This window comes from Hevea brasiliensis, chromosome 18 (genome assembly GCF_030052815.1).
Source record: "Hevea brasiliensis isolate MT/VB/25A 57/8 chromosome 18, ASM3005281v1, whole genome shotgun sequence".
Lineage (NCBI taxonomy): Eukaryota > Viridiplantae > Streptophyta > Magnoliopsida > Malpighiales > Euphorbiaceae > Hevea > Hevea brasiliensis.
Window position 1 is genome coordinate 27,377,612 of NC_079510.1, and position 24,548 is coordinate 27,402,159.

Below are 24,548 nucleotides of genomic sequence, written 5' to 3' on the forward strand. Positions count from 1 at the left end.
TATGTGTATGAATGTGTATGTGAGAATAACTCCCCCTATGTATGTGCTTATATCAACAATTAATCACAAATAACTCCCCCTTAATAATTTCAATAAAACATCCATAAGCATTTTCTTAAGGAGTCAAGTGTGACTAAAGATACTAACTAAATATACACAAGTATGCACACTAATCACAAACTGTATACCATTCACAAGTGATATCAACAATATACACAACCATAAAACTATATCAACCATATGCACAAACTATGTTATCCACAAGTAATCACAAACTATATCAAGTATCAAGATTACCATTCATTACTTTTCTCCCCCTTTTTGTCAGCATCAAAAGAATATGGGAGAAATCATGCATGTCAAAATTCAGTCTAAGTGCAGTGAATAAACAGTCAAAACAGTAACTGATATAGCAGACTAAGTTAAAGTTCAGAAAAATCAAAAGTAGCAGACTAAGTAGTAAACTAACAGACAGAATTTAATCACAATTCAGTTTATCCTTTCAGCCTGGAACTTCTTCTGATTGGTTTTGGAGCACCCATTTTCAGCTTTTTGGGCTTGACAGGTTTGTCACTCAAAGTTTGAAGAATTGCAGCAGCCAATTCAGTTCCGGGTGTCAAAGGAATAATAGGCCCAGCTGCTAACTCAGTAGTACCAGACTCAGCTGCAGACTTTTTGCCAGTTTTAGTCTTTTTGCCAGAGGGTTTACCAGTTTCCTCTTTTTGTTTGCTTTTCTGTTCCTGTTGAGCTGTTTTGCCCTTTCCTTTTGCAGGAGCAGCAGGAGCAGGTGTCTCTGGTTCTGCTTCAGACTCTGAGTCACTCTTATCTTTTCCACTTCCCTCTTTGCTGCCTCCAGTACCATTCTCATCATCAGATTCATCTTCATCTTTTTCTGCTTCAGCTTCTTCCTCTTCCTCCTTTTCTTCCTCTTTCTCTTCTTCTTTCTCTTTCTCCTTTTCTTTCACTTTCTCGGCTAGAGGAACAGATCCAGTAGCAACCTTACTGGTTTCTCCAGCCTCAGTGGTTGAAATACCCAAATGGACTTTGATTTTAAACAACTCTTCAACAATCTTGTACATTAGCATCAAAGATCCATCAACCTTGGAGTCAAGAGCATTCATAAGAACTGTTTGAAAGCTTCTAAATTTCTGTATCTCCCCAAGTTCTATTTCAACAAATTCTCTCAAATTGTTCACTTCCTCCAAAATACCTTCAACATTTAAAGTGCCACTTGCACTATCTTTGGAGCTAGCACCTTGCTCAAATCTAAGCTTTCTACCATCATCATCTTTTTGCAAGCTAGTGATTGGAATCATATTGGTTCTAAGTTTCTCAGATTCCAAAGGTATCCCAAAGTCTCTAAATAAACCATTTAGAAGATGAGCATATGGTAGCTTATAAGGTGGCTTCCATTTCATGATTTGTTTCAGCATAAAATAGGCAAGATTAAACTCAATTTGGTTCACTATATGCCAAATTATGCAGAGGTCAAGGGTACTCAAATAGTTGGGACTACCGGTTCTAGGATTCAACACATAAATAATAAAACTATGCAGAATTTTAATGTGTTGATGAGCATGAGTAATGCTTGTCTTATCCTTCACTTCTCCTTTAAACACTTCACCCTCAAAATCCCTTTTGTTGAACCCACCAACAGCAAAAACATCTTTGTGGGAGCAGATTTTGTTTCCACTATTTGGAATTCCTAGGGCTTTAGCTAATCTAGCTACTGTCACTTCATAAATTGTCCCTTTCATTCTCACCTTAAAGGACTCATCTTTTTCAGAATCATCAACCCTCAAATTTTTATAGAATTCTTGCACTAAGTCCACATACACTCCTTCAGTATCAGAACATAGTTTATCCCATTTTTGATACTCAAACAATGATTGCAAAGGAATGGAAACTTCAACAAAAGCAGGCCAGCGAATATACCTTGGCTCATGAATAGCCCTCTCCATATGCACAACTGGAGCTTTTAAAATCTTTTTCTTTTTAGTTCCCCTTTCTTGAACTGGCTCGCTTGTTCTTTTCTTGGTCTTTGCTTGTGGTTTACCAATTATCAGAGGAGCATCCTTTTGTGGAGGTGGTGACGCAGGGATACTTACGTCAGTTGAGTTTGATGATGAGTATGTGGTGATTTTGGCTTTCCCTTTTCTTTTGTCTCGTGCCATAACCAATCTTAGAAATAAATTGGGCCGAAATGACAGAAAGAACTGAGATTATAAAATCAGTGATGTGAGCAGCCAATATATATACATTTATATATATAATCAATTTTAAGCATATCAACATCCATTTTTCACAACAGAGCGCAATGACAAAATAGAACAGACAGCAAAAAAATATTAGAGTTCTTATAAATCCATAGCTGTCGAGTTAATATTATGTATCATATTTTACGAAACGTTAATACCCAAAAATTAACAACAGAGCGCTAGAACAGAACAAACGACCGAAAATAAAAAATTATCAGCATATTACAAAAGCAGAGTAAACAGACAAGAGCAAATCAAAATATCAACCTATTACGAAGGCAGAACACACAGGCATAGACGAATATGGAACACGATTCCATTAAAGGTTTAAGCTTTATACCTGAAATATACTAAAACAGAGAGTGCGAATCGTCAAAGAAAAATAACCAAAGCCAAATGATTTCTTTCGGCAGATTTAAAGGAGACAAAAAACTTTGGGGATTTTCTTTCTGTAAATAATCGATTTAATCGATTCACTGTCAAAGGTTTTCGGAAGTATTTACGAACGATGAAGGGAGACGAACGCTTGAAGTGGTGCGACCGAAACGGGTTAGCAGGTGAAAAGAAAAACGAAGCCGTTCGGGTTCTGGGAAACGAGGCGACGGAAATAAGGGTTTTGAATTTTAAAACTTGAAAGGACACAACTGTAGGTTTTGCAGGGAATAGGTAGCGTGTAGCAAAGGAGAGACGGCGAGAAGACTGATGGTTCAGAAAGAAAAATTAAATCCCGCGCAAATCAAAGTGTTAAAAAGTCCATTTTGCCCTTAAATACATAATGATGCAATACTTTAAGTAGAGGGGTATTTAAGTAAAATGAGCTTTAAACATGCAGAATAGGCGCTCGAGAGAAGAAAAAAAATTTTAGAGTTTTAGAGCAATCAGACCTGATTCCTAGTTTGCCAACGAAAAAGTAGGAGCAGTGGTAAAGCGTTTAGCAAACAAGAAAATTAGCAAACGGATTAGTATGCCACTGAGAGCAAATTCTGCAGATTACTGTTCATATCTGATATAATCCAGAATTTTTCAAATTACACCAAAAATATCAGAATGCATTTTCAACACTGCAAATCAACATATATCACTTCATTTTCATATGGAAACATGAGAATACATCAAAATTTAATCAAAAGCATCAATCATACCAAGTTCTCTTCTTATTTTGCAAAAAGTTTCTTCACTAAGTGGCTTTGTGAAAATGTCAGCAAGCTGTTTTTCAGAAGGGACAAATTCGATTTGAATATCACCATTTTGAACATGATCCCTAATAAAATGATGTCTAATTTCAATATGCTTGCTTCTAGAGTGTTGAACAGGATTTTTTGATAGGTTTATAGCACTAGTATTGTCACATCTTATGGGAATGTGATCAAATTTAATTTCAAAGTCTTCAAGTTGTTGTTTCATCCACAAAATCATGCAACACAACTTCCACCAATATATTCAGCTTCAGTAGAAAGTGCAATGAAGTTTGCTTTTCTTGTGCCATGAAACTAATGCATGACCTAGAAATTGACAAGTTCCAGAAGTGCTTTTTCTATCCAATCTACTACCAGCAAAATCTGAATCACTATAACCAATAAGATCAAATGATTCACATTTTGGATACCACAAGCCAATATTATGAGTGCCAATAAGGTATTTAAAAATTCTTTTAACATTTATAAGATGAGATTCTTTTGGACATGACTGAAATCTTGCACATAAACATACACTAAAATGAATATCTGGTCTAGATGCTGTCAAGTAGAGTAAACAACCAATCATAACTCAATAAAATTTGTTATCTACATCTTAACCTTTTCATCTTTCTCCAATTTAATTGTTGAGCTCATGGGAGTTCCAACACTCTTCATATCCTCCATTTTGAACTTCTTTAGCATATCCTTTATATACTTGGACTGATTTATAAAAATTCCATCTTTCATTTGCTTAATTTGCAATCCAAGAAAGAAAGTAAGTTCACCCATCATACTCATTTCAAATTCACTTTTCATCATGTTGGAAAATTTCTTACAAAGAGAATGGTTAGTAGCACCAAAAATAATATCATCTACATAAATTTGCACAATAAGCATGTCTTTTCCCATTTTCTTAATGAAGAGAGTAGTGTCTACTTTTCCTCTTTTAAAATCATTTTGAAGCAAGAATTTACTAAGTCTCTCATACCATGCTCTAGGAGCTTGCTTTAAACCATAGAGAGCTTTAGTAAGCTTATAAACATGATTTGGAAAGTGAGGGTCTTCAAAACCAGGAGGTTGAGCTACATAAACTTCTTCATCAATATATCCATTTAAAAATGCACTTTTAACATCCATTTGATAAAGCATGAAATTCTTAAAATATGCAAATACACATAACATTCTAATAGCTTCAATTCTAGCAACCGGAGCAAATGTTTCATCAAAATCAATGCCTTCCTCTTGGTTATATCCTTGAGCTACTAGTCTAGCTTTATTTCTAACTACATGTCCTTTTTCATCCATCTTATTCCTAAATACCCATTTAGTTCCAATAACAGTGTGCTTTTTAGGTTTAGGAACAAGTGTCCAAACTTTGTTTCTTTCAAATTGATTTAATTCCTCTTGCATAGCAAAAAGCCAATTTTCATCATTTTGAGCATCATCATATGTTTTGGGTTCAAATTGAGAAACAAAAGCAACATTACCAAAGTATCTTCTAAGTTGAGCTCTTGTCATCATTCTTTGTGATGGACTATCAAGAATGTCATCTTTGGAATGATTTCTATGATACCTCCATTCTTGTGGAATATCTTGATGTTGAGGTTCCTCAATTTGTAGTTCTTCCACATTTGGTTGAGAGTCTTCTTGAATTTCAACATTTGTGGAGCAAGGGAGTTCATCTTCTTTGTCATTTTGATCATCCTCCACTTGTTCTTTTGATTCAAGCTCATCATTATTTGAATTCTTTGTATTTAGAATCTGCTCAAATTCATCATCACAAGAATTTCTCCTTTGCAAGGAAGTGTTAGCATCATCAAAAAGTATATGCATTGATTCTTCCATGGTCAATGTTTTTCTATTGAAGATCCTATATGCTTTGCTATTTGTTGAATACCCTAGAAATATTCCTTCACAAGATTTAGCATCAAATTTCTTGAGATTGCTGTCTTTGTTATTCAAAATGTAACATTTGCAACCAAAGACATGAAAATATGCAATATTGGGTTTTCTTCCTTTCCAAAGTTCATAAGGAGTTTTCTTTAAAATAACTCTAATGGAAACTCTGTTCAAAATGTAGCATCTTTGTATTCTGACACACTTGTAAATATTTTGGTAAACTGTTTTCATTCAAAGATTGTTCTTGCCATTTCTTGCAAAGATCTATTTTTCCTTTCAACAACTCCATTTTGTTGTGGAGTTCTAGGAGCTGAAAATGTATGATAAATACCATTTTGAGAGCAGAAATTTTCAAACAAATTATTTTCAAATTCTTTTCCATGATCACTCCTCAAAGATGTAATGCAATATCCTTTTTCATTTTGAGTTCTTTTGCAAAAATCTTCAAATATATCAAAGGTTTCATCTTTATGAGCAAGAAAGAAAGTCCATGTGAATCTTGAAAAATCATCAACAATTACAAATGCATATGCCTTGCCTCCTAGACTTCTAGGTGTGATTGGGCCAAAAAGATCAAGATGCAACAATTCCAATGGTCTAGACGTAGTTACAACATTTTTTTATTTAAAAGATGATTTTGTATGCTTACCAAGTGCACAAGCTTTGCATTGAAATTCTTTTTCAAATCTTAACTTTGGAAGTCCTCTAACAAGGTTCTTTCTAGAAAGTTTAGCAAGAGTACTCATGCTAGCATGTCCTAATTTTCTATGCCATAACCATGCACTATCATGTGAAGTCATAAAGCATGTTTCACAATTTTCTTCAAGACTTGTTAAATCAAGTAGGTAAATATTATCTATTCTAGCACCAGCAAACATAACATTATTTCCATGAATCTCACAATGTGTAGAAGTAAAAACCACTTTAAAACCATTATCACATAGTTGACTAACACTTAAAAGATTATACTTTAATCCTTGAACTAATGCAACATTCTCAATGCAAGGATTTTTACCAATAGTTCCACATCCAACAATTTTAGCTTTGCTTTTATCACCAAATTTCACATAACCTTCTTCTTTCAAGGTAAGAGAGGAAAACTTGCCTTTATTTCTGTCATGTGCCTAGAGCGACCACTATCAATGTACCAATGTTCTGTTTCCAGATACTCCTTAGCGGACACAAATCGATTAATCGTTCTTAGGTACCCAAGCAACTTTGGGTCCTTGAATGTTAGTAACATTAGGTAGGGTTCCTTTAGGCACCCATACTTTCTTTGCCTTAAAGGTTCCTTTCCTAATAGGACAAGCATTAATCATATGACCTCTATGATTACAATAAAAGCATGTAATACTTGGTTGAGAAAAGGATGTAGCTTTAACAAAAAATTGTTTGTATTTTCCATACTTCGTAAATCCATCATATCCAATTCCAGATTTTTCATTTGTAAATCTTTGATTCCCAAGAAGTATATCAAGTGTTTCTTTTCCTTTTGTAAATTTAGATAAATCTCTTGTCAAAGATTCAACTTTTCTTCAAGAATTTGTTTTTCTCAAGAAGTTGTTCACATACTTCTTTTGATCTTTGAAGCTCATCATTAACTTCCTTAAATAATTTCATTTGAGATTTATAAAATTCATTTTCCTTTGAAACCATACTCAATGAAATATTTTCTGATCTTAAAGCACAATTTTCATTAACTAAAATTTTTCATTTCTTTTTAAAAGTTCTATACTTATCATATGTCTTCACAAATGCAAGTTCTAATTCATCAACATTAGAAAGTTCAAGATTTACCTCATTTTCACTATCTTCGATGTGTGAGCTTTCACCTTTTTCTTCAATTGCCATCATACAAGTGTTTGCAGCCTCTTTGTCACTTGTTTCATCATTTGATGAAGAATCACTGTCACTCCAAGTTGCTGCCATTGCCTTTCTGCTTTTGTCCTTTCTAAACTTATTTTTCTTCTTCAATGTAGGACATTTTGGCTTAATGTGGCCTGGTTTGTTACACTCATAACAAACTATTTCACTTGAATGATTTGGAGTCTTTGGAGCATATTTCTTTGTGAACTTCTTGTATTTGCTTCCACCTTTTCTAAATGCTCTTTTGAATCTTTTGACTATCATAGCCATATCTTCATCATCATCACTTGAAGCACTTGAATCATCACTTGAATTAGCTTTAAGAGCAACATTTTTCTTTTTCTCATCTACTTTTTCGGATATGAAAGCTATGCCTTTCTTTTTCTTTTGATCACCTTCATTCTCATCTTTCTTGTAAATCATCTCATGTGCAATGAGAGAACCAATCAGCTCATCATAGGTGTATTTTCTGAAATCCTTGGTGTCTTGAATAATGAGTTTTTGCTTCCCACGTCTTTGGAAGAGACCTCGGAATTTTCTTTACAAGTTCTTGTTCTTGAATCTCTTTCCAAGAGCTTTAAGTAGATTTACAAGGTCGGAATCTGTACTCATTTCAAAGAATGGTTTCACCAGATTTCATCTCAAATAATTCATAATCACGGATGAGGAGGTTCGCCTTTGACTCTTTTACCACATCAGTTCCTTCATATGTGACTTCTAGTTTGTCCCATATTTCTTTTGCAGTTTGACATCCCAAACACGGTTATACTCATTAATATCAAGAGCACAATGAAGAATATTAATAGCCTTAGCATTTGTAGAAATTTTCTTCCAATCATTATCATCAAATTCAACTTCAGCTTTAGGAATTTGTACAGTTCCTTCACTGGTTTTATAAGGAATATAAGGACCATCTTTAACTATTCTCCAAGCATCAATGTCAACAGATTGTATGAAGTTTCTCATTCTAGTTTTCCAAAAGGAGTAATTTGTGCCATTAAAAAGTGGTGGTCTAGTGATGGAATAACCTTCACTAAGAGGCGGTATACTGCAGTAATTTCTAGATGAACTAGCCATGTGTGTGGATCACTCTAAGGGGTTTAATCCTCAAGCAAGAGAGACAAGCTCTGATACCAAATTGATGTCCCAAAATATGTCCAAGAGGGGGGTGAATTGGACTTTAAAAACAATTTTCGGTTCTTGCTCAAAACCTTTGAAAATTGCAGCTAGGTTCAACTAAATTATCTAATGTGAAAAATGAACAATATAGCTCTATTGACAAGTTGACTCAAGTTTGAGCTGTATGCAATCAGTATACTGATATAACAGACTATATTAACATTCAGTAAATATATCGATGTCAATACGTTTTTAACATACCAACGAGCGAGATACCAAATATTCCAACTGACAGCAAATCAAACAACATACAGATTAAATCAGATATCAGCAGTTTTAGCAGTAAATGCAGATTTAACAGTAAACTAATTTTCTCAGTTTACAGCAAGATTGACAGCAAACAATATCAATTTTTATATCAGCAAAAGCATATCATTCATAAAGCTAAATTGCATAAATGTAAAGAGCAAGGGTTGAGAAAATGAACACTGGAATTTTTATAGTGGTTCGGCTTTAACTAGCCTACATCCACTCTCTCAAAGATCACACTTTGAGTCTTCACTCCACTATTCTTCTCTTTTCAAGGCAAGAGACAAAGCCCTTTACAAATCTTCTCAACAAAGCTTTTACAAGTAGCTTCACACTTCTACCAAGTGTTATCCCAAACACTTATCACAACCAAGCTTCAATAGGTGCTTGAATGACCTCTCACAAATGATAATAATGTGTTGAAAAACTCACTCTCACTCAATTACAACAGCAACTATAAAGAAGAGTTGAGTAAATAAGCCAATGATGAGCAATAAATCACTTTGAGCACTTTGAATGAAAGCTTTAAAGATTTTGAACAGTAGAGGGACTTTCATTAAGTGCAAAATGGCCAAAGGAAGGTGTATTTATAGCTTTGGAACGTTTTTTACCGTTGCAGAACTCATTTGAACGTTACAGATACGAATTTCAAGAAAATAGCCGTTATTTTGTCGTTTTCTGCGATGTTGTGCGAGTTGAAACAGATTAGCGTATTTGAGAAAATAGCGAACAACTTAGCATACTAAAATCAGTAGCAAACCAGTTAGCATACCAGGAAAACTTTTCTGCATAACTTTCAAAACTATAAAACTTTACACCAAATCATAGTCAAACACTTTTTAGGCCAGTAATGATATTTAAAAAGAAAATCTTTTGAGGGATTAAAAATAAGCATCATTGACTTTTACTCCTCAATTCTTTTCACAAGAAATCCTAAGAAATAAAACTAACTTCTATACTAGATGTACCTTCAAATCTGATTTTCAATGCAGCCTTGGAAGGTAATCTTTTCTTCTTTTATCTCTTTTGCTTCGTCTTGTGTTATCCTTAGAATGTCATCTTTTCTTCATAAGGACCAATCCATCATAAAATCCTTTTGTCCTTCTTCTTTGAGATACACAACACTTAAAACAATGTTAGTTTGATTCTAGTTGAGTTTTGGTATCATCAAAATCTATGCTCCTTTGAGCTTGTGGGGTCAACAAGAGGAATAGAGATGAGAAAATTAGAGAGAATGCTAATAGAATAGAAGAATAGTATTCTGTTTTGATCAAAAAACTGTCTCTCTACACATCAATACTTCTATTTATAGAGTAGTATTCAGCTAACAATTACTGTTGACTATTCATATATATATATATATATATATATATATATATATATATATATATATATATATATATATCACAGAAAACCTTAGATTAATTGTCACAGAAAACCTTATATATATATTGTCACAGAAAACCTTAGATTAGGGTTTCTGTTCTAGAGAAAGAATAATTATTAAATTATTATTTAATTAATTTAAAATCATTTAAATTAAAATATATATATATATATATATCACAGAAAACCTTAGATTAATTGTCACAGAAAACCTTACATATATATTGTCATATATATATATATATATATATATATATATCACAGAAAACCTTAGATTAATTGTCACAGAAAACCTTATATATATATTGTCACAGAAAACCTTAGATTAGGGTTTCTGTTCTAGAGAAAGAATAGGAGATGAGAAAATAGAGGAATAGAGATGAGAAAATTAGAGAGAATGCTAATAGAATAGAAGAATAGTATTCTGTTTTGATCAAAAAACTGTCTCTCTACACATCAATACTTCTATTTATAGAGTAGTATTCAGCTAACAATTACTGTTGACTATTCATAAGCTTACATTATTTCCCTCCACTCTCTACTATCTATAATAGACTCTGTAACAAACTTCTCACTACTAACTGTCTTTCCCTCCACTTCCCTTCTTAGGCTCAGCTATCTTATTCTTCCCTTTTCTTCTCCTGTATGTGACAATACGTCCCCATGAGAGCCTTCTTGTCCCCAAGAAGGATAAAATTGTGAAACTGAGCTTGAATGAAGGCTTTGTCTTCCCATGTAGCTTCATCGTCAGGCAAATTAAGCCACTTAATGAGGCCTTGAATCACAGGAACAGTGTTTCTAAAGATGGTTCTTGTCTTGATCGCTTACGTGCCACTGCAATAGTATTATGCACTGCACTCGTAATTCCACTGGAGTAAAATTATCTCCACTTCTTCTTAAGTAATGAGACATGAAAAGCAGGATGAATCCTTGAACTTTGTGGTAGTTGTAATCTATATGCTACGAACCCACTCTAGACATGATTTGGAAGGGCCCATAATACTTGGCAACCAGTTTAAGGGATTTTTCGATGGCTATGGAGGATCGCCTGTATGGTTGAAGCTTCAAATAAACCCAGTCACCATCAGAACTCCCTTCTGTCCTCTTTTTATCACCGCGCTTAATTCGTGTTGAGCTTGAGCCAAATTCTCCTTCAACAATCCCAACACATGATTCTACTCCTGGAAAAAATCACTCACAGTTGCTCCTAGTGATAAGTTGGCAGGAATGGGAGGAATTCCTGGTGGAGCATAACAATATAGTGCTTCAAATGGGCTCATCTTAATGGAATTGTGATGAGTGGTATTGTACCACCATTCAGCTAAAGGCAACCATTTAAACCAAGCACTAGGTTGATGATGAGTCATACACCTCAAATATCCTTCAAGGCACTGATTTAGCCTTTCTGTTTGGCCATCACTTTGAGGGTGATAGGCAGAAGAATAATTCGTAGAAGTGCCCGAGAACTTAAAAACTCTTTCCACAAATTACTTGTAAAAAGTTTATCCCTATCAGAAACAATTGTTAATGGAGCCCCATGCAACTTGAAAATATTATCTAAGAATATTTTAGCCACCACAGATGCAGAAAATGGATGACTCAAGGCTAGGAAATGTCCATACTTAGTAAGCCTACAAACTACCACCAATATGACATCCTTTCCTCTAGATCTTGGCAATTGCTCAATAAAATCCATTGAAATATATTGCCATGCTTGTGAAGGAATAGGTAGAGGCTATAATAGGCTAGGGTAGGCACAATTCTCCCCTTTACATCTAGCACACACATCACACTTTTTGATCCAATCCACTATTGTAGGCAGTAACCCAGGCCAAGAAAAATGCCTTTTAATCCTCATATAGGTAGCTTGAACTCCTCAATGACCCCTATTGAGAGGCATGAATGCTGCTGCAACAATGAGTTCCTCAAATTAGTCTTTGCTACCTACATAAATTCTGCCCTTATGATACAAAAGTCCATTCACCAACTTGTACTTTGGAAAAGCAGAAGCATTTAAGGATAATTGAGTAATCAACTCTTGAGCCTTAGTGTCCCCTTGATAACTTTCTACTAAATTCTACATCCAAGTAGGGCTTACTGTAGTAATTGAATTCAAATAACCCTGCTATGAAGATTCAGCAGTGTCTACTCTTCTAGAAAGAGCATCAACTACTTTATTCTCCACTCCACTCCTATAAAGAATCTTATAATTCAGCCCTAACAACTTGGATATACCCTTCTGTTGCAGACTAGTGTGAAGTCTTTGTTCAAGGAGAAATTTAATGCTCACATGATCAATCTTAACATAAAATAGCCCTTGCTCCAAATAATGCTTCCACTTGGAAACAACAAATGTGATTCCCAAAAGCTCCTTTTCATATACTGAAAGGGATTGAATTCTAGGGCCAAAAGCTCTTGAAATAAAAGCTATAGGATGCCCTTGTTCTTTGAAGGATCGCCCCATTCCATAATTGCTTGCATCTGTCTCCACAATAAATGGTTTAGAAAAATCAAGAAGTGACAACACAGTGTCTTTGTGAACATAACCTGTTTCAGCATTTCAAAAGCCTATTGAGCAGCTGAAGTCCATTGAAATGCATCTTTCTTTAATAAGTCTGTAAGTGGCTTACAAAGACTCCCATAATTCTGAATGAATTTCCTATAGTAGCCAGAGAGCCCCAAGAAACTTCTAAGCTCTTATACTGACTTAGGAATGGGCCATGAAAGCATAGCTTGAATTTTGTTGGGATCTATTGAAACCCCCTCTCCAGAAATTATATGGCCTAGATACTCAACTTATGACTGCCCAAAAGAATATTTTAACAATTTAGCACACAGCTGTTGGGACTGCTTCAAATGCTCCTCCATGTTAGGGCTATAGATTAGGATGTTATCAAAGAAGACTAGGACAAATTTCCTAAGGTAAGGTCTGAAAATGAGGTTCATTAGGGCTTAGAAAGTGGCTAGGGCATTTGTTAACCCAAATGGCATTACTGTAAACTCAAAGTGACCATGGTGGGTTTTGAAAGCTGTTTTTGGGATGTCTTTAGGTTGCATTCTGATTTGATGGTATCCTCCTTTTAGGTCTATTTTGGAGAATACCCATGCCCCATGTAACTCATCAAGAAGGTCATTAATCATTGGTATAGGGAATTTGTTTTTAATGGTCAAGTCATTTAGTTTTCTATAATCTATGCAAAATCGCCAAGACCCATCTTTTTTCTTTACTAAAAGCACTGGTGAAGAATAAGGACTAAAACTAGGTCAGATGACCTTAGACTCAAGCATTTCGACACTAATTTTTAATTTTAGCTTTTGGAAATGATGATATCTATAAGTCCGATGTTAAATGGTTGGGCGAGAGGTTGCAAGTTAATTTCATGGTTATAAGCCCTAAATGGAGGCAATGGCGAGGATCTTGAAAGAGGCATTGATACTTATCTAATAGTTCTTGTATACCGCTTTTCTCCATGTCTGCTACCCTTCCGAAATGGAAAATAAGGATCTTTGCAATCTTTGGAACATCAATACAGAACAGAGGAGTTTGAAAGTCCTTGCCCCCCTTATGCATCAACAGGTGGAAATCATCACAAGGAATTAGTTTGCAAGTGTTACTGACTTTAGAAACACCCTGCAATCTGACCATCTTCCCATCCTTCCTCATAGTTATACTAGAATCCTCAAAATCAAACAGTAGAGGATTATAGTTTCTCATCCAATCTACCCCCAAAATTATATCAAATCCTCCCAAGTCTAAAATCCTGAGATCAAACACAAATGCTATCTTTTGAATCTGCCATTGAAATTGTTGAAAAATTGCTTTACTCATCACCTTTCTTCCATCTGCCACAGTAATAGTGATTGGATTTTTTTCTACTAAATCCAATTTTAGCTCTTTTGCAACTCTCTCATCCATGAAACTACGAGTGCTCCCACCATCCACTAAAATTAATAGCTGTCTAACCTTATATTGCCCTTGCATCCTTATAGTACCCTTTTCTTGCTTCCCTTCTATCGCATGGATAGAAAGGACTGCTCCTTCATTCCCCATTTCCTCACCTTGAGATACTTCATGCCACTCTTCCTCCCTTTCCTCCTGTTCTTGATTCAGTTCATCCACATTCAAAGGCCATTACAGTCTTTTGCTTACACTGATGGCCTGGAAAATACCTCTCTCCACATCTAAAACAGGGTCTAGGTTGTTTTATGGTAGTTTGGCTGGGTTGCAAATTAGTCTTGACTTAGTTTTAATTCGCTGAAGATTGACTTTAACTGATTGGTTATTTTTTGTGACAGAGTCTTCAATTTTTGGATTGGAATTAGACTCTTGGTTAGGTAGTTTTGGGTTATAGGGAAATTATTGAGATGAGGATTTGGAATTGTAGGTTGTAGGGTTAGAGGAATAGGTAGGTTTATAGAGGAATAGAGATGAGAAAATTAGAGAGAATGCTAATAGAATAGAAGAATAGTATTCTGTTTTGATCAAAAAACTGTCTCTCTACACATCAATACTTCTATTTATGGAGTAATATTCAACTAACAACTACCGTTGACTATTCATAATTGTTTCTGTTATTTCCCTCCACTCTCTACTATCTATAACAAACTCTGTAACAAACTTCTCACTACTAACTGTCTTTCCCTCCACTTTCCTTCTTAGGCTCAGCTATCTTATTCTTCCCTTTTCTTCTCTTGTATGTGATATATATATATATATATTGAAATTATTTACAAATATATTGTGAGATAATCTCAATCCCGAATTAATTATTTTCGTATATTAAATTTTCTTTCCAGTAATATTGAAATTTCTTAAAAGGGGACATCAAGCATAAAAATACTTTCTAAGTTAAATTCTAACCGTTTGATTCAGTATCCAAATTCAGTGTAGAGGTGAACTGGAAATGGATTACAAGAACAATATACAAGGCAAACCACAAACATAAGCGCAGCTGACAAACTTACAATTCAATGCAACAGCCCAAAAAAAAAAAAAACTACAAATTATTTTTTAGCGGAAACAAAAAGAAGATTGGCTCCAAGTTGAGCAAACCTGGCAGATATTTATCTTTTCAGCAATATCTCCATCAACAACTATATTACAACTCATCGAGCCCATGATACCAAATCAATCTCATCTCTTGCAGACTTGTATAACTCTAGTCTTTTGGCACATTTCTGCCTTCTTTCCATCAATGCAGGATCTTCATCCAGCAATTGTGCAAGTTGCTTGGCCTGCAGGACAAAGGACAGAAATGGATCAGCAAAACACCTAATGAGTTGTTAAAAGCAAAATGTATATTATTACATTTTCATCAAATCCAAATATGAATGGATCCATCAGGTTAAATTAAATACATCAAAATTACTTCTGTTGTTTAGGACTAAAAGTGGTCCAAGAATCACATTGTCTAGGAAATGATATGCTGTAGATGAGCGATTATGTTTTGGCATCTGATAAGATTTTATACACAAGTTAATTTGTATGCTCTTACATACAGGATTCATGGGTGTGCAATTTTTTTCTTTTTCATTTTTTTTTTTTCTAAGGGTTTTCACTTTACCTCCTTTTTGCCTAATTGGGTGTAGAAGTGATCCAGCAAGGACCATTTGGCCTCCCTCACTTGACAATAAACCACAGCCTTGGGAATGGAGGTCCTGAGGGTCTCAGACACCATCAAAACATAAGAGGACACATTCGATCCTATTCTGCGAAAGTGGCCCTCTGTGTATCGATCTGCATTGGTGGCAGTTGGATTTCCACGCTTCTCCACCTCCATGGGCAGTTTCCTGAAGAAATCTACTGTCAGGTATGAGGATTCCATATCCACCAACCTTAGAGTTGTCTTCTTACTATCTTCACGGAATCTCTCCAGTGCATCATTGGCAGCAGATGCTATTTCAGCTTGAAGAGTTGGAAATCGCTTCAACTCCTGTCCGATTTCCTGATTGTTAATTTACTTCCATCTCTTGTTACTAGATTATTGTTACTAAGAACCTAATAGGGTTTCAAAATCCCAAACCTGAGTTTCACCAATTGCCCTCCTTACAAGTTCTTTCAAAATAAAGTGAACCTGCAAAACAAATTAGCAATCAATAACATGACCACAAAGTTCAGAAATTTGAAATAAAAACTTGAGTTTATTTTCATATTGGTAAAAATAGATTTGAATCCAGATTAACTCCATGCGAAAATTATTAGTATGCATTTTAGTAATCAGAACATTGTTGAGTGAGACGGCTAATAGAAATCCTATAAACCTATGATTCACAGTCTTTGTTTTATATTAGTCATATGTTATAGCTAAAGACTCTTTGATTAAAAAATATAAAGAATTTAATTTGCTCCAACTTTAGAAAATACTATCCTTCATCAAACATCATTCAGATAGAAATTCGAGGCCAGTACCACCTTCAGATCAGAAGACATCTCAAGGACAAATAAACACACAAAACTCACAAAAGTAAGCACAAACAAAAATACAGTTAAAATTAAAATTGAACATAGGACGTACAGCATCTACAGAAGCTTCAGCTGGCCCTCTGAAGTAATTAATTGCACCATCAATGAGCCGTCGATAACCATGCTCTGGTGCAATTAAATGAGGTTGGTATCCATCTGCCTCCGAAACTAATTTCCTTATATTTTGCAGAGACAAATGACGGTCCAATGGAAGTTTCCTTAAAGCAGATGGGAGCTGGTTGTCAAAAACTCCATAAATTCGATCCCCACCAGGTCGCCTGAGATTTAGCAAATGAATTAAACATAAAGTAACAGGTTATGGCAGACTTCTTCTTATCATGCACATATCAAAGAAAATAGAGACATGATATCAAAACCGAATCTCCTTATGGTTGATAACTGTTAAGCAGTTCTAAGAAGTCATCCAATCAAAATACAATATCAAGTGCTCAAAAATAAATCAAATAGAATATTCCTTTTGGGAGTATGCATGTGCTTCGTTATGCATAAAACTGATCAGGATGTTATGACTAAGCAGTTAGTGGATGATATAAATAGCCCTTTGCATTGTAATTGATAGGCATTCATCAAATCACTAATACAACAATTATTTTCTCTCTCTAATTCTTCTCTCTCTCTCTCTCCTTCTAATTCTGGTGTTATGGTATTCTGAGATTCTACTATGTAACAAATTGGTATCAGAGCTGTTAGATCAGTGGGCAACATCTATAGCAAATTAATCTTCCGAAATACCAGGTTCCTTCTGTTCTTCTCTCTTCCTCTCTTCTTCCCTCTAATTCTCCTTCTTCTTCTCTGAGATCTCTCTCTTCTCTCTATTCTTCTTCTTCTTCTTCTTCTTCTTCCTTTCTCTAATTCTTAATCCCTTTTTCTCAGAGAATTCTTCCTTTCTTCCTCTATTTCTTCTTCCTTCTCTAAAATTTCTTCTATTTCTTCCCTCTATTTCTTCTTCCTTCTTTCTTCTTCCCGTCAGTTCTTTTCTTTAATGTACAAACACTAAAATTAGGGTTTTGCTGAGAATTCGTATTTTCTTCAATTTTTTTAAATCTTCCCAAAATTTCTGCTTTCCAAGAATCAAATATATGCCCTTGATTTTCTTTGTTTCTTTAAGTTCTTGAATGTCTAGATTACACTGAAACCCTGTTCTTGAAGTTCTTGGGTTTCACTGCATTACTGTCGCAATAAAGACTAGGTCTATGGGGTTTGAGGTAGTTAGTTCTAAATTGGTTAGGGTTGCTGAATTGGAAGAAAGAAAAAGGGTTATGCAGGAGAATGTGGATGAAAAATTTAATTCAATAGAGGAAAGATTTAATGTGCTGGAAGGGAAATTGGATCAATTCTCTGTTGATAGCAATGCATTGAGGGAGGATTTAAGATCTTTCATGAATACATTTGCAAAGGAGAAAGGGAAAGAGGTCTGTACTGTGGATAAAATGAATCGAGCCTCTATTGATAACAATGCATTAAGGGAGGATTTGAGATCTTTCATGAATACATTGGTAAAGGAAAAAGGCAAGGAGTTCTTTACTAAGGATATTGGAGTCGAGGGAGCCGAAAGAAGAGGTTTGCTATTAGTTCCAAAGGATCTGCCTAATCCACAAATGAAAGATCAAAGCAATATTGATAATATTGCTACTGTTGAAGAATTTCTGGGTGCAGAATCCAAAACCCTTGGAGCTGATGAAGACATGATAGATCACCAAGGAAAGTTTCAGCAAAAGATAGAGGAAGAAACAAAGGAATTTTTTGAGGATGATTGTGGAATTTTTTCTTAAATCCAAGAAGCAATTTACATTGATTCTGGGATTAAAGATATTCACGAACAGAATTTTGAAGAAAGAAATTCAGAATCTCCGAAACTTTGTGTTGTGAAGGAAGTCCAAAATTTGTGTCATGGCCTTTACCAACCAGAATGAGGTTCTTGTTGCTGGAGTTTGAGAAATGGAGTTGGATGCTATTGAATTGCCTTTTCAGTTCATGAAAAATTACTCGTCACAGGAAAACTTTGCTGGAAAATACAATTTCTTAGTGTAATGGGGATTAATTGGTCTTACCAATTCAAAAGGACCATGATTATAAGTTCAGTTCTTGTGTATTCCTAATTTCCATGGAGGATAAACGGGAGAAATCAATAAGGTTGAAGAAGAAATTAAACTTAAAGGGAGCTGCATTTGTAATTCTTAAAGAAGATGAATTTGAAAGATGGAGAAAGCAGAGAAAGAAAGGAAAATATGAGGAAAGAAATCCCATTTTCAATATATCAGTTTTGAACATTACAATTCACTAGAGGACTTAATTGTCGCAAGTAGTCTATAATTGCAATATGTTTTTGCTGATCATAGTTCCTTTCTTCATTATTGAGGACAAGAATGACTTCAAGAGGTAGGGAATGTTGTGACTAAGCAGTTAATGGATGATATAAATAGCCCTTTGCATTGTAATTGATAGGCATTCATCAAATCAATAACACAACAATTATTTTCTCTCCCTCTCTCTCTCTCTCTCTCTCTCCTTCTAATTATGGTGCTATGGTGTTATGAGATTCTGCTATGTAACACAGGACTAGCTTATTTGATGGTTGATGAGATTTAAATAGGAGTTCAGAATAGTTGTTTACATAGGTGCTAGAGACAGTTAACATTTAAAAAAAAAAAAAAAAAAAAAAAAGAAGAAGAAGAAGAAGAAAGAAAAAGAGTTTTGCACAGTACCCTCCATCCAAATGCTCTTTGAATACCCGGTCAAACGCACGACATAACTCCAGGATAGTGTATAACTGGGCCTGATGTGCATACACAAAAAAAAGTATCAATTGATAAATTAACCCAACTGTCATCTAACCATCAATAATAAACAACACGCATAAGCTCCTACCCCAGCATCAACAGTGACAGGTCTACCTAAATGGTTCAACTCCTCTTCAAGTTCATCAATGCTTCTGTTCACTAAAGATATGATGCCTGGAATGCGGGCTTTAATTACTGACTCCAAATGCTGAAACCACAAAAATTATGGTTAGTGAAGAACAAATTATATACATTAGTGGTGAAAAAGAGTTGGGAAAACTTTTTACCATTGGATTAGAGGTGCAAAGTTAGTCATCAGTTGTATTGAAAAAATAAGGGGAAAAAAATAAAAGCTGAAAATGTCATCATTGTATTAGACATGAAAAGTTTTTGCACCTATATTTTGAATTTCTGGAAAAGCAAGAAATATAAGTTGAGAAAAATTGATATATATGCAGGTTTAAAAGAGATGGGGAAAACAACACACCTTGGATAGAAGTTTTGCAAGATATTCTGAACCCATTCTGCCAGCTAAGTGCCTATAATCAGGATTAGTAGCAAAGAATTCACGCTCCTGTCTCCTAGCAGCTATCATGTCTACATTTTTATTGATATCAGCCTGCGAGCGGTTCACAATTCCAACCCAAGGATGTTGAAGTGAATAAGCCCTTCCTTCAAGAACCTACAGTTAAAGCAAAGAAGATAGAGAGAGTTCTTTAATTATCAAACTCAGAGAACACTATTTACATGCTTGTAAAGGATAAGGGAAGAGGAAAAACACATCAGATGTTTGTTGGATCGGAATTAAAATTACAGAATAATCAGAATGCCTTAATTACGCCCCATCTGGAATTCTACAGATAGAGAGAATTCTACAGATGTATGAACATCTAAGAGGCATCATCCACAATCTAGCTAAAGATTCCAAGAAACAAAGAAAACATACATCTGTAGCATTTGTTCCTTTGTCCATCAAGTCAAGCTTTGTCAACACACCAAATGTCCTTTCACCTACAAAGAAAAAGAAAACATCTATACTCGGAAAGAGAACTAGAGAATAATTATGGAAGATGAATACTCGAATAGATTGAGCTGTAAACAAAAATTGAAACAAGAAAGTAATACCTGTTGGATCAACTTCCCTAGAGAGTTTAATAGCATCAGATGTTGCTATATCTTGATTGGCGGGAGTTATAGCCAGAATAATGCAATTTGGCTGCAGCCCATTAATCATAATTTCATCAACTAAAGAGAGGAAAAACAAATTGTGCATTTTATGAATGTATATACAGAACTATACGAATTGTAATTTCAACAACAATTTGGGTTTTGACCATCCTTTTCCTGTGGAAAATGTTCAAAAATGCAAAATCTACCTCGGGCCAACTCTCCCAGAGATTTACCACTGAAGCTATGGAAGAAAGTGAATAAAATTTCTAAGTCATTACAGAACTGAATTTTGTAAACAGTGAAATATATTAGTCAAGATGATCACATCTGTCAGTGGAAGATTATTGATTGGAAAACAAAGTAAATAACCATTAAAGGGGGAAAGGAAGCCACTACTTGACAAGGTGGTAACATCTCATTATTTCATATTTGAAACACCTTCCAGTAAATATGTGAGAATTTATTTCTAGAAAGTTGTTTTGAAAGTTCCACCGAATAGATTAAGAGAGAACAGCCATTATGGGGGGAAAGGTAAACAACTGAAGCTTCTAGTCTAGGTTTATTCTCTAAATCCTTAGCAGTTACCATACAGTCCCTTGTCCCTTAAACTTTTTTCTTACCATGATATGGAATCTCTATTGTCAACTCTAGCAAATGGGGCAGCAGGGCTTAGCAATTTTTTTATCAATGCATTTATTAAAAAATCATTTTTCCTGTTACCTTCTCAACATATGAACGAACCATATTTTCAATGTCCTTAACTATGCTCTCTGGCTGTCCCTCTGCAAATAAAAAACATATCCTATTAATAAATTAAACACGCAAAGAAAGAAATAAATACTTATAGTACATCTATGGTTAACAAAGGAACAGAATAGTGACTCAGTGGCAGGGCTGGGAAACTATACCTACTGCAACCTTTGTTAAACCGGGCAAATCTATCAATGTCAAGTCGACAACTGCCAAAAAAAGGGCATAATAAAAGGAGGGAGGGGGAGAGAGAGAGAGAGAGAGAGAAGGGGGCAAAACAAAATGTTATATTTCTATCATGATCTATTCAAAACAAATTGCACTATTTATAATAGGCTTGCAGTGTAAGTTCTCCTACCATTTGGAGAGTAGATACTGAGATGAATAGGAACAGGAGAAATCTGTTTTGACTTGCCAGTCATTTTATCAGTTTCATCTTGAATTTCCTTTCGAACCATGGCTGCATCAGAATAAAAGACAGTCAATCACTAGCAAATGCACTCTTATAACTTCAAGAGATAAGGGGGGACTTCAACAAGCCAGGTATACAGTGAAATTTCTTAGGCCATTGCAATTTCCCAGTAAGCACTTCTAAGTAAGCTCCTAATGCATAAAATCTAAAAATATTTGCATAGAAGGTAGTGGCAATTTTTAGCTTTCTAAACAACAAAATAATTAGTAAAATAAAAATGTTTGCACAATGAATCACATACAGAAGTCTGTGAATCTTTTCCCTGGCAAGTGAAGAAATTCTGCATGCTCCCGTGTCCCTGATTCTGTCTTGTGCAGTTGCAACACTAAAGGCCGCCTTGTCACAATACCTGAAACTTGCACAAAAATCACAGAGAATGAAGCATTTTAAGCTATTTTCACCTAACAATGGAACCAAGATAAATAATTTTAACTTCAAAATAAAAATGAAATAAGAAAAACCAAATTAAGTGACCAATTTCTCTTTTTCTTATACGCTATAACGTTAGTCATTCACAGGTGACTGAATATCTAAATCTTAGAATAAAATAATTATATATATATATATATATATATATATATATATATATATATATATATATATATATAAAGCGCTTTTTCTCCCTTTTCCTTTACTTTTCTCGGTTGTTCTCAGCAACCAATCATAAACCGAAAATAAAATAATAGTTAAAAAAAAAAGAAGAAAGCGTTTTATTAAAGAAACACTAACCTGATCCCCTTGGAAGAAAATCTCTCCCCACAATGCTCTCCAACACCGATGACTTTCCAGAACTCTGCATTCACACAATACAAATGCCACCATAATTCAAATCTCACAAATTACACATTCAAGAAATACAAAAATATTTATACATAAATATGCATAGCCAAACAGACACAGTGATTGAATTTACATTAACCAAACCACATATAGATAACTATACAAGGATTCAAACTCTAAACCAGCCAAAAAATAAGACCTAAACACAAAAAGAAGCTAAAGAAAGAGAGAGAACTTGGCCGCCGACGACAACAACAGAAGGAAGAGACTCCCAGAGAGTAGGCAAAGAAGAGGAGGCAGTACTTTCGCCATAGTCGCCGAGAACAGTACATACTCTCTGTATTCTGTTAACGAGGCCGATCAAGGTCACCATGGTAGCCATTTGAGAGAGGTTAGGGTTGCTATCTGTGGGTTGTGATGAAGAAGTAGATTTTGAATTTGAATTTGAAGGGAAAATAGAAAAGAGCAGAAGGCATGCAGTGAGTGAGACAGAGAAGAAGCAGAGAAGAAAGATGATGAGTGGAGCTATTTTCGCTTTTTTTTTTTTTTTTTCTCTGGTTTGGGTGTGGGCCTGAGAGAAAGAGGGAGTTTTATATATAGTGCGCCACGTGAGCATACCTTTTGAATTTGCGTGGACGTGGTGGACGGTGAACGACCTTCTCGTGACTTGAAATTTGAAATCGGTCAGTTATCTTGTTTTTCTTTTGAATTTAAATAAATTATTTTTAAGGTTTTTAATTAATTTTTAATTTTCCGTTTATATTTAATTAGCTTAATTTAAAAAAAAAATAAAATAATAAATTTTAGTTAAATATTTATATTTTTAAATTATTAATAATAATTTTAATAAAAATTTATTAATATTTTATCATTAAAAGTAAAAGAAAAAGTATTAAAAAATTAGATTTATTTGACTTAAATAGAAACTGTAGTTTAATTGGGGATGTCTTTGTTTAATTTATTTATTAGGTAAATTATTATTTAATTTATATATTTAACGAAATTAATTATTTAATTTTTATATTTTAAAAATATAGTATTTAGTTCTATATTTTATTTTTATTAAATTATTTAGTCTTTTCATTAATTTTTTTTATTAATTAATATTAGTCAAATTATTATTTAATTCCTCTATTTTAGTGAAACTAATTAGTTAGTTTTAAAAAAACACATTAATTAATCATATAATTTGACTCCGTTAACTATTTATTCTCATAATTATTTTTTATACCAAAACTACTCTAATCATTTTCTCTTGATTTCTCTCTTACCTTTTCTTATTTCTCTCTCTTATGTTTATTCTCATCTACGTCAGCATCATTTTCCCCCTCATTATCTTTGTGTTTTTATCTATCAATAAAAATGGTACAAACTGTTTAACAAAAAAGTTAATTAGTTTCCTTAAATTTAAAAGTAATTAAAGAAAATTATTTTCTATTAAAAAAAAACACAATAATAATGTCTAAGAAATTAAAAATTTTCAAAAAAGGGTAAATTTTAGTCTTCAAATAATAAAATTTCTATTTTTATCTAATAATATATTTTTTAAAATATTATATTTTTTAAAATATATGAATCAACTAATTAGAGACTAAATAGTAGTATTTTTCAAAATATATGTATCAACTAATTAGTTTCCTTAAAATAAATGGACTAAATAGTAGTTTAAATAGCATAAATGATAAAAAAAAATTTGACGAATTGATTAAATAATTTGACGAAAGCAAAATACCAAAATTAAATAGTATATTTTTTAAAATACAAAGACCAAAATTGTTTTATTGAAATGTAGAGACTAAATAGTAAATTTTCTTATTTATTTAATTTATTTTCTTCAATTTTGCACCGCTAGGTCAGTTGGGATCGACATGGATGCTTAGATTGGAGTTGGCCTTCGTTTAGAGAATAGAAATAGAGGGGTAGTGGCCAAAAGCGAACTAAATGGGAGAGAGAAACCTACTCATTTTAATCATTCTCGTGCTTCCATTGTAATAATTTTAATTAGTCGCCTTTAATCATGCTTGTTAGACAAGAGGTGCCATTTTCTATTTCATGTAGGCAACTGGTTCCACTATGCTTTCTAAAACACACAACACC

At 34.0% G+C, this 24,548-nt stretch overlaps 1 protein-coding gene across 1 annotated transcript; it reads right to left on the reverse strand.

Annotated features, from left to right (window-relative positions):
* Positions 1 to 14,847: 14,847 nt before the first annotated feature.
* On the reverse strand, positions 14,848 to 23,015 carry LOC110657201 (phragmoplastin DRP1E). Its single transcript, XM_021814316.2, has 15 exons — positions 22,687 to 23,015; positions 22,401 to 22,464; positions 21,913 to 22,020; positions 21,558 to 21,659; positions 21,358 to 21,408; positions 21,170 to 21,231; positions 20,405 to 20,495; positions 20,226 to 20,290; positions 19,767 to 19,961; positions 19,368 to 19,487; positions 19,205 to 19,275; positions 16,531 to 16,756; positions 16,039 to 16,089; positions 15,580 to 15,948; positions 14,848 to 15,250 (listed from the first exon to the last, which is right to left on the reverse strand). Exons 1-15 carry the CDS (start codon positions 22,831 to 22,833, stop codon positions 15,122 to 15,124), a joined length of 1,851 nt encoding a protein of 616 aa, XP_021670008.2. The 5' UTR covers positions 22,834 to 23,015; the 3' UTR covers positions 14,848 to 15,121.
* Between the last annotated feature and the right edge of the window lie 1,533 nt (positions 23,016 to 24,548).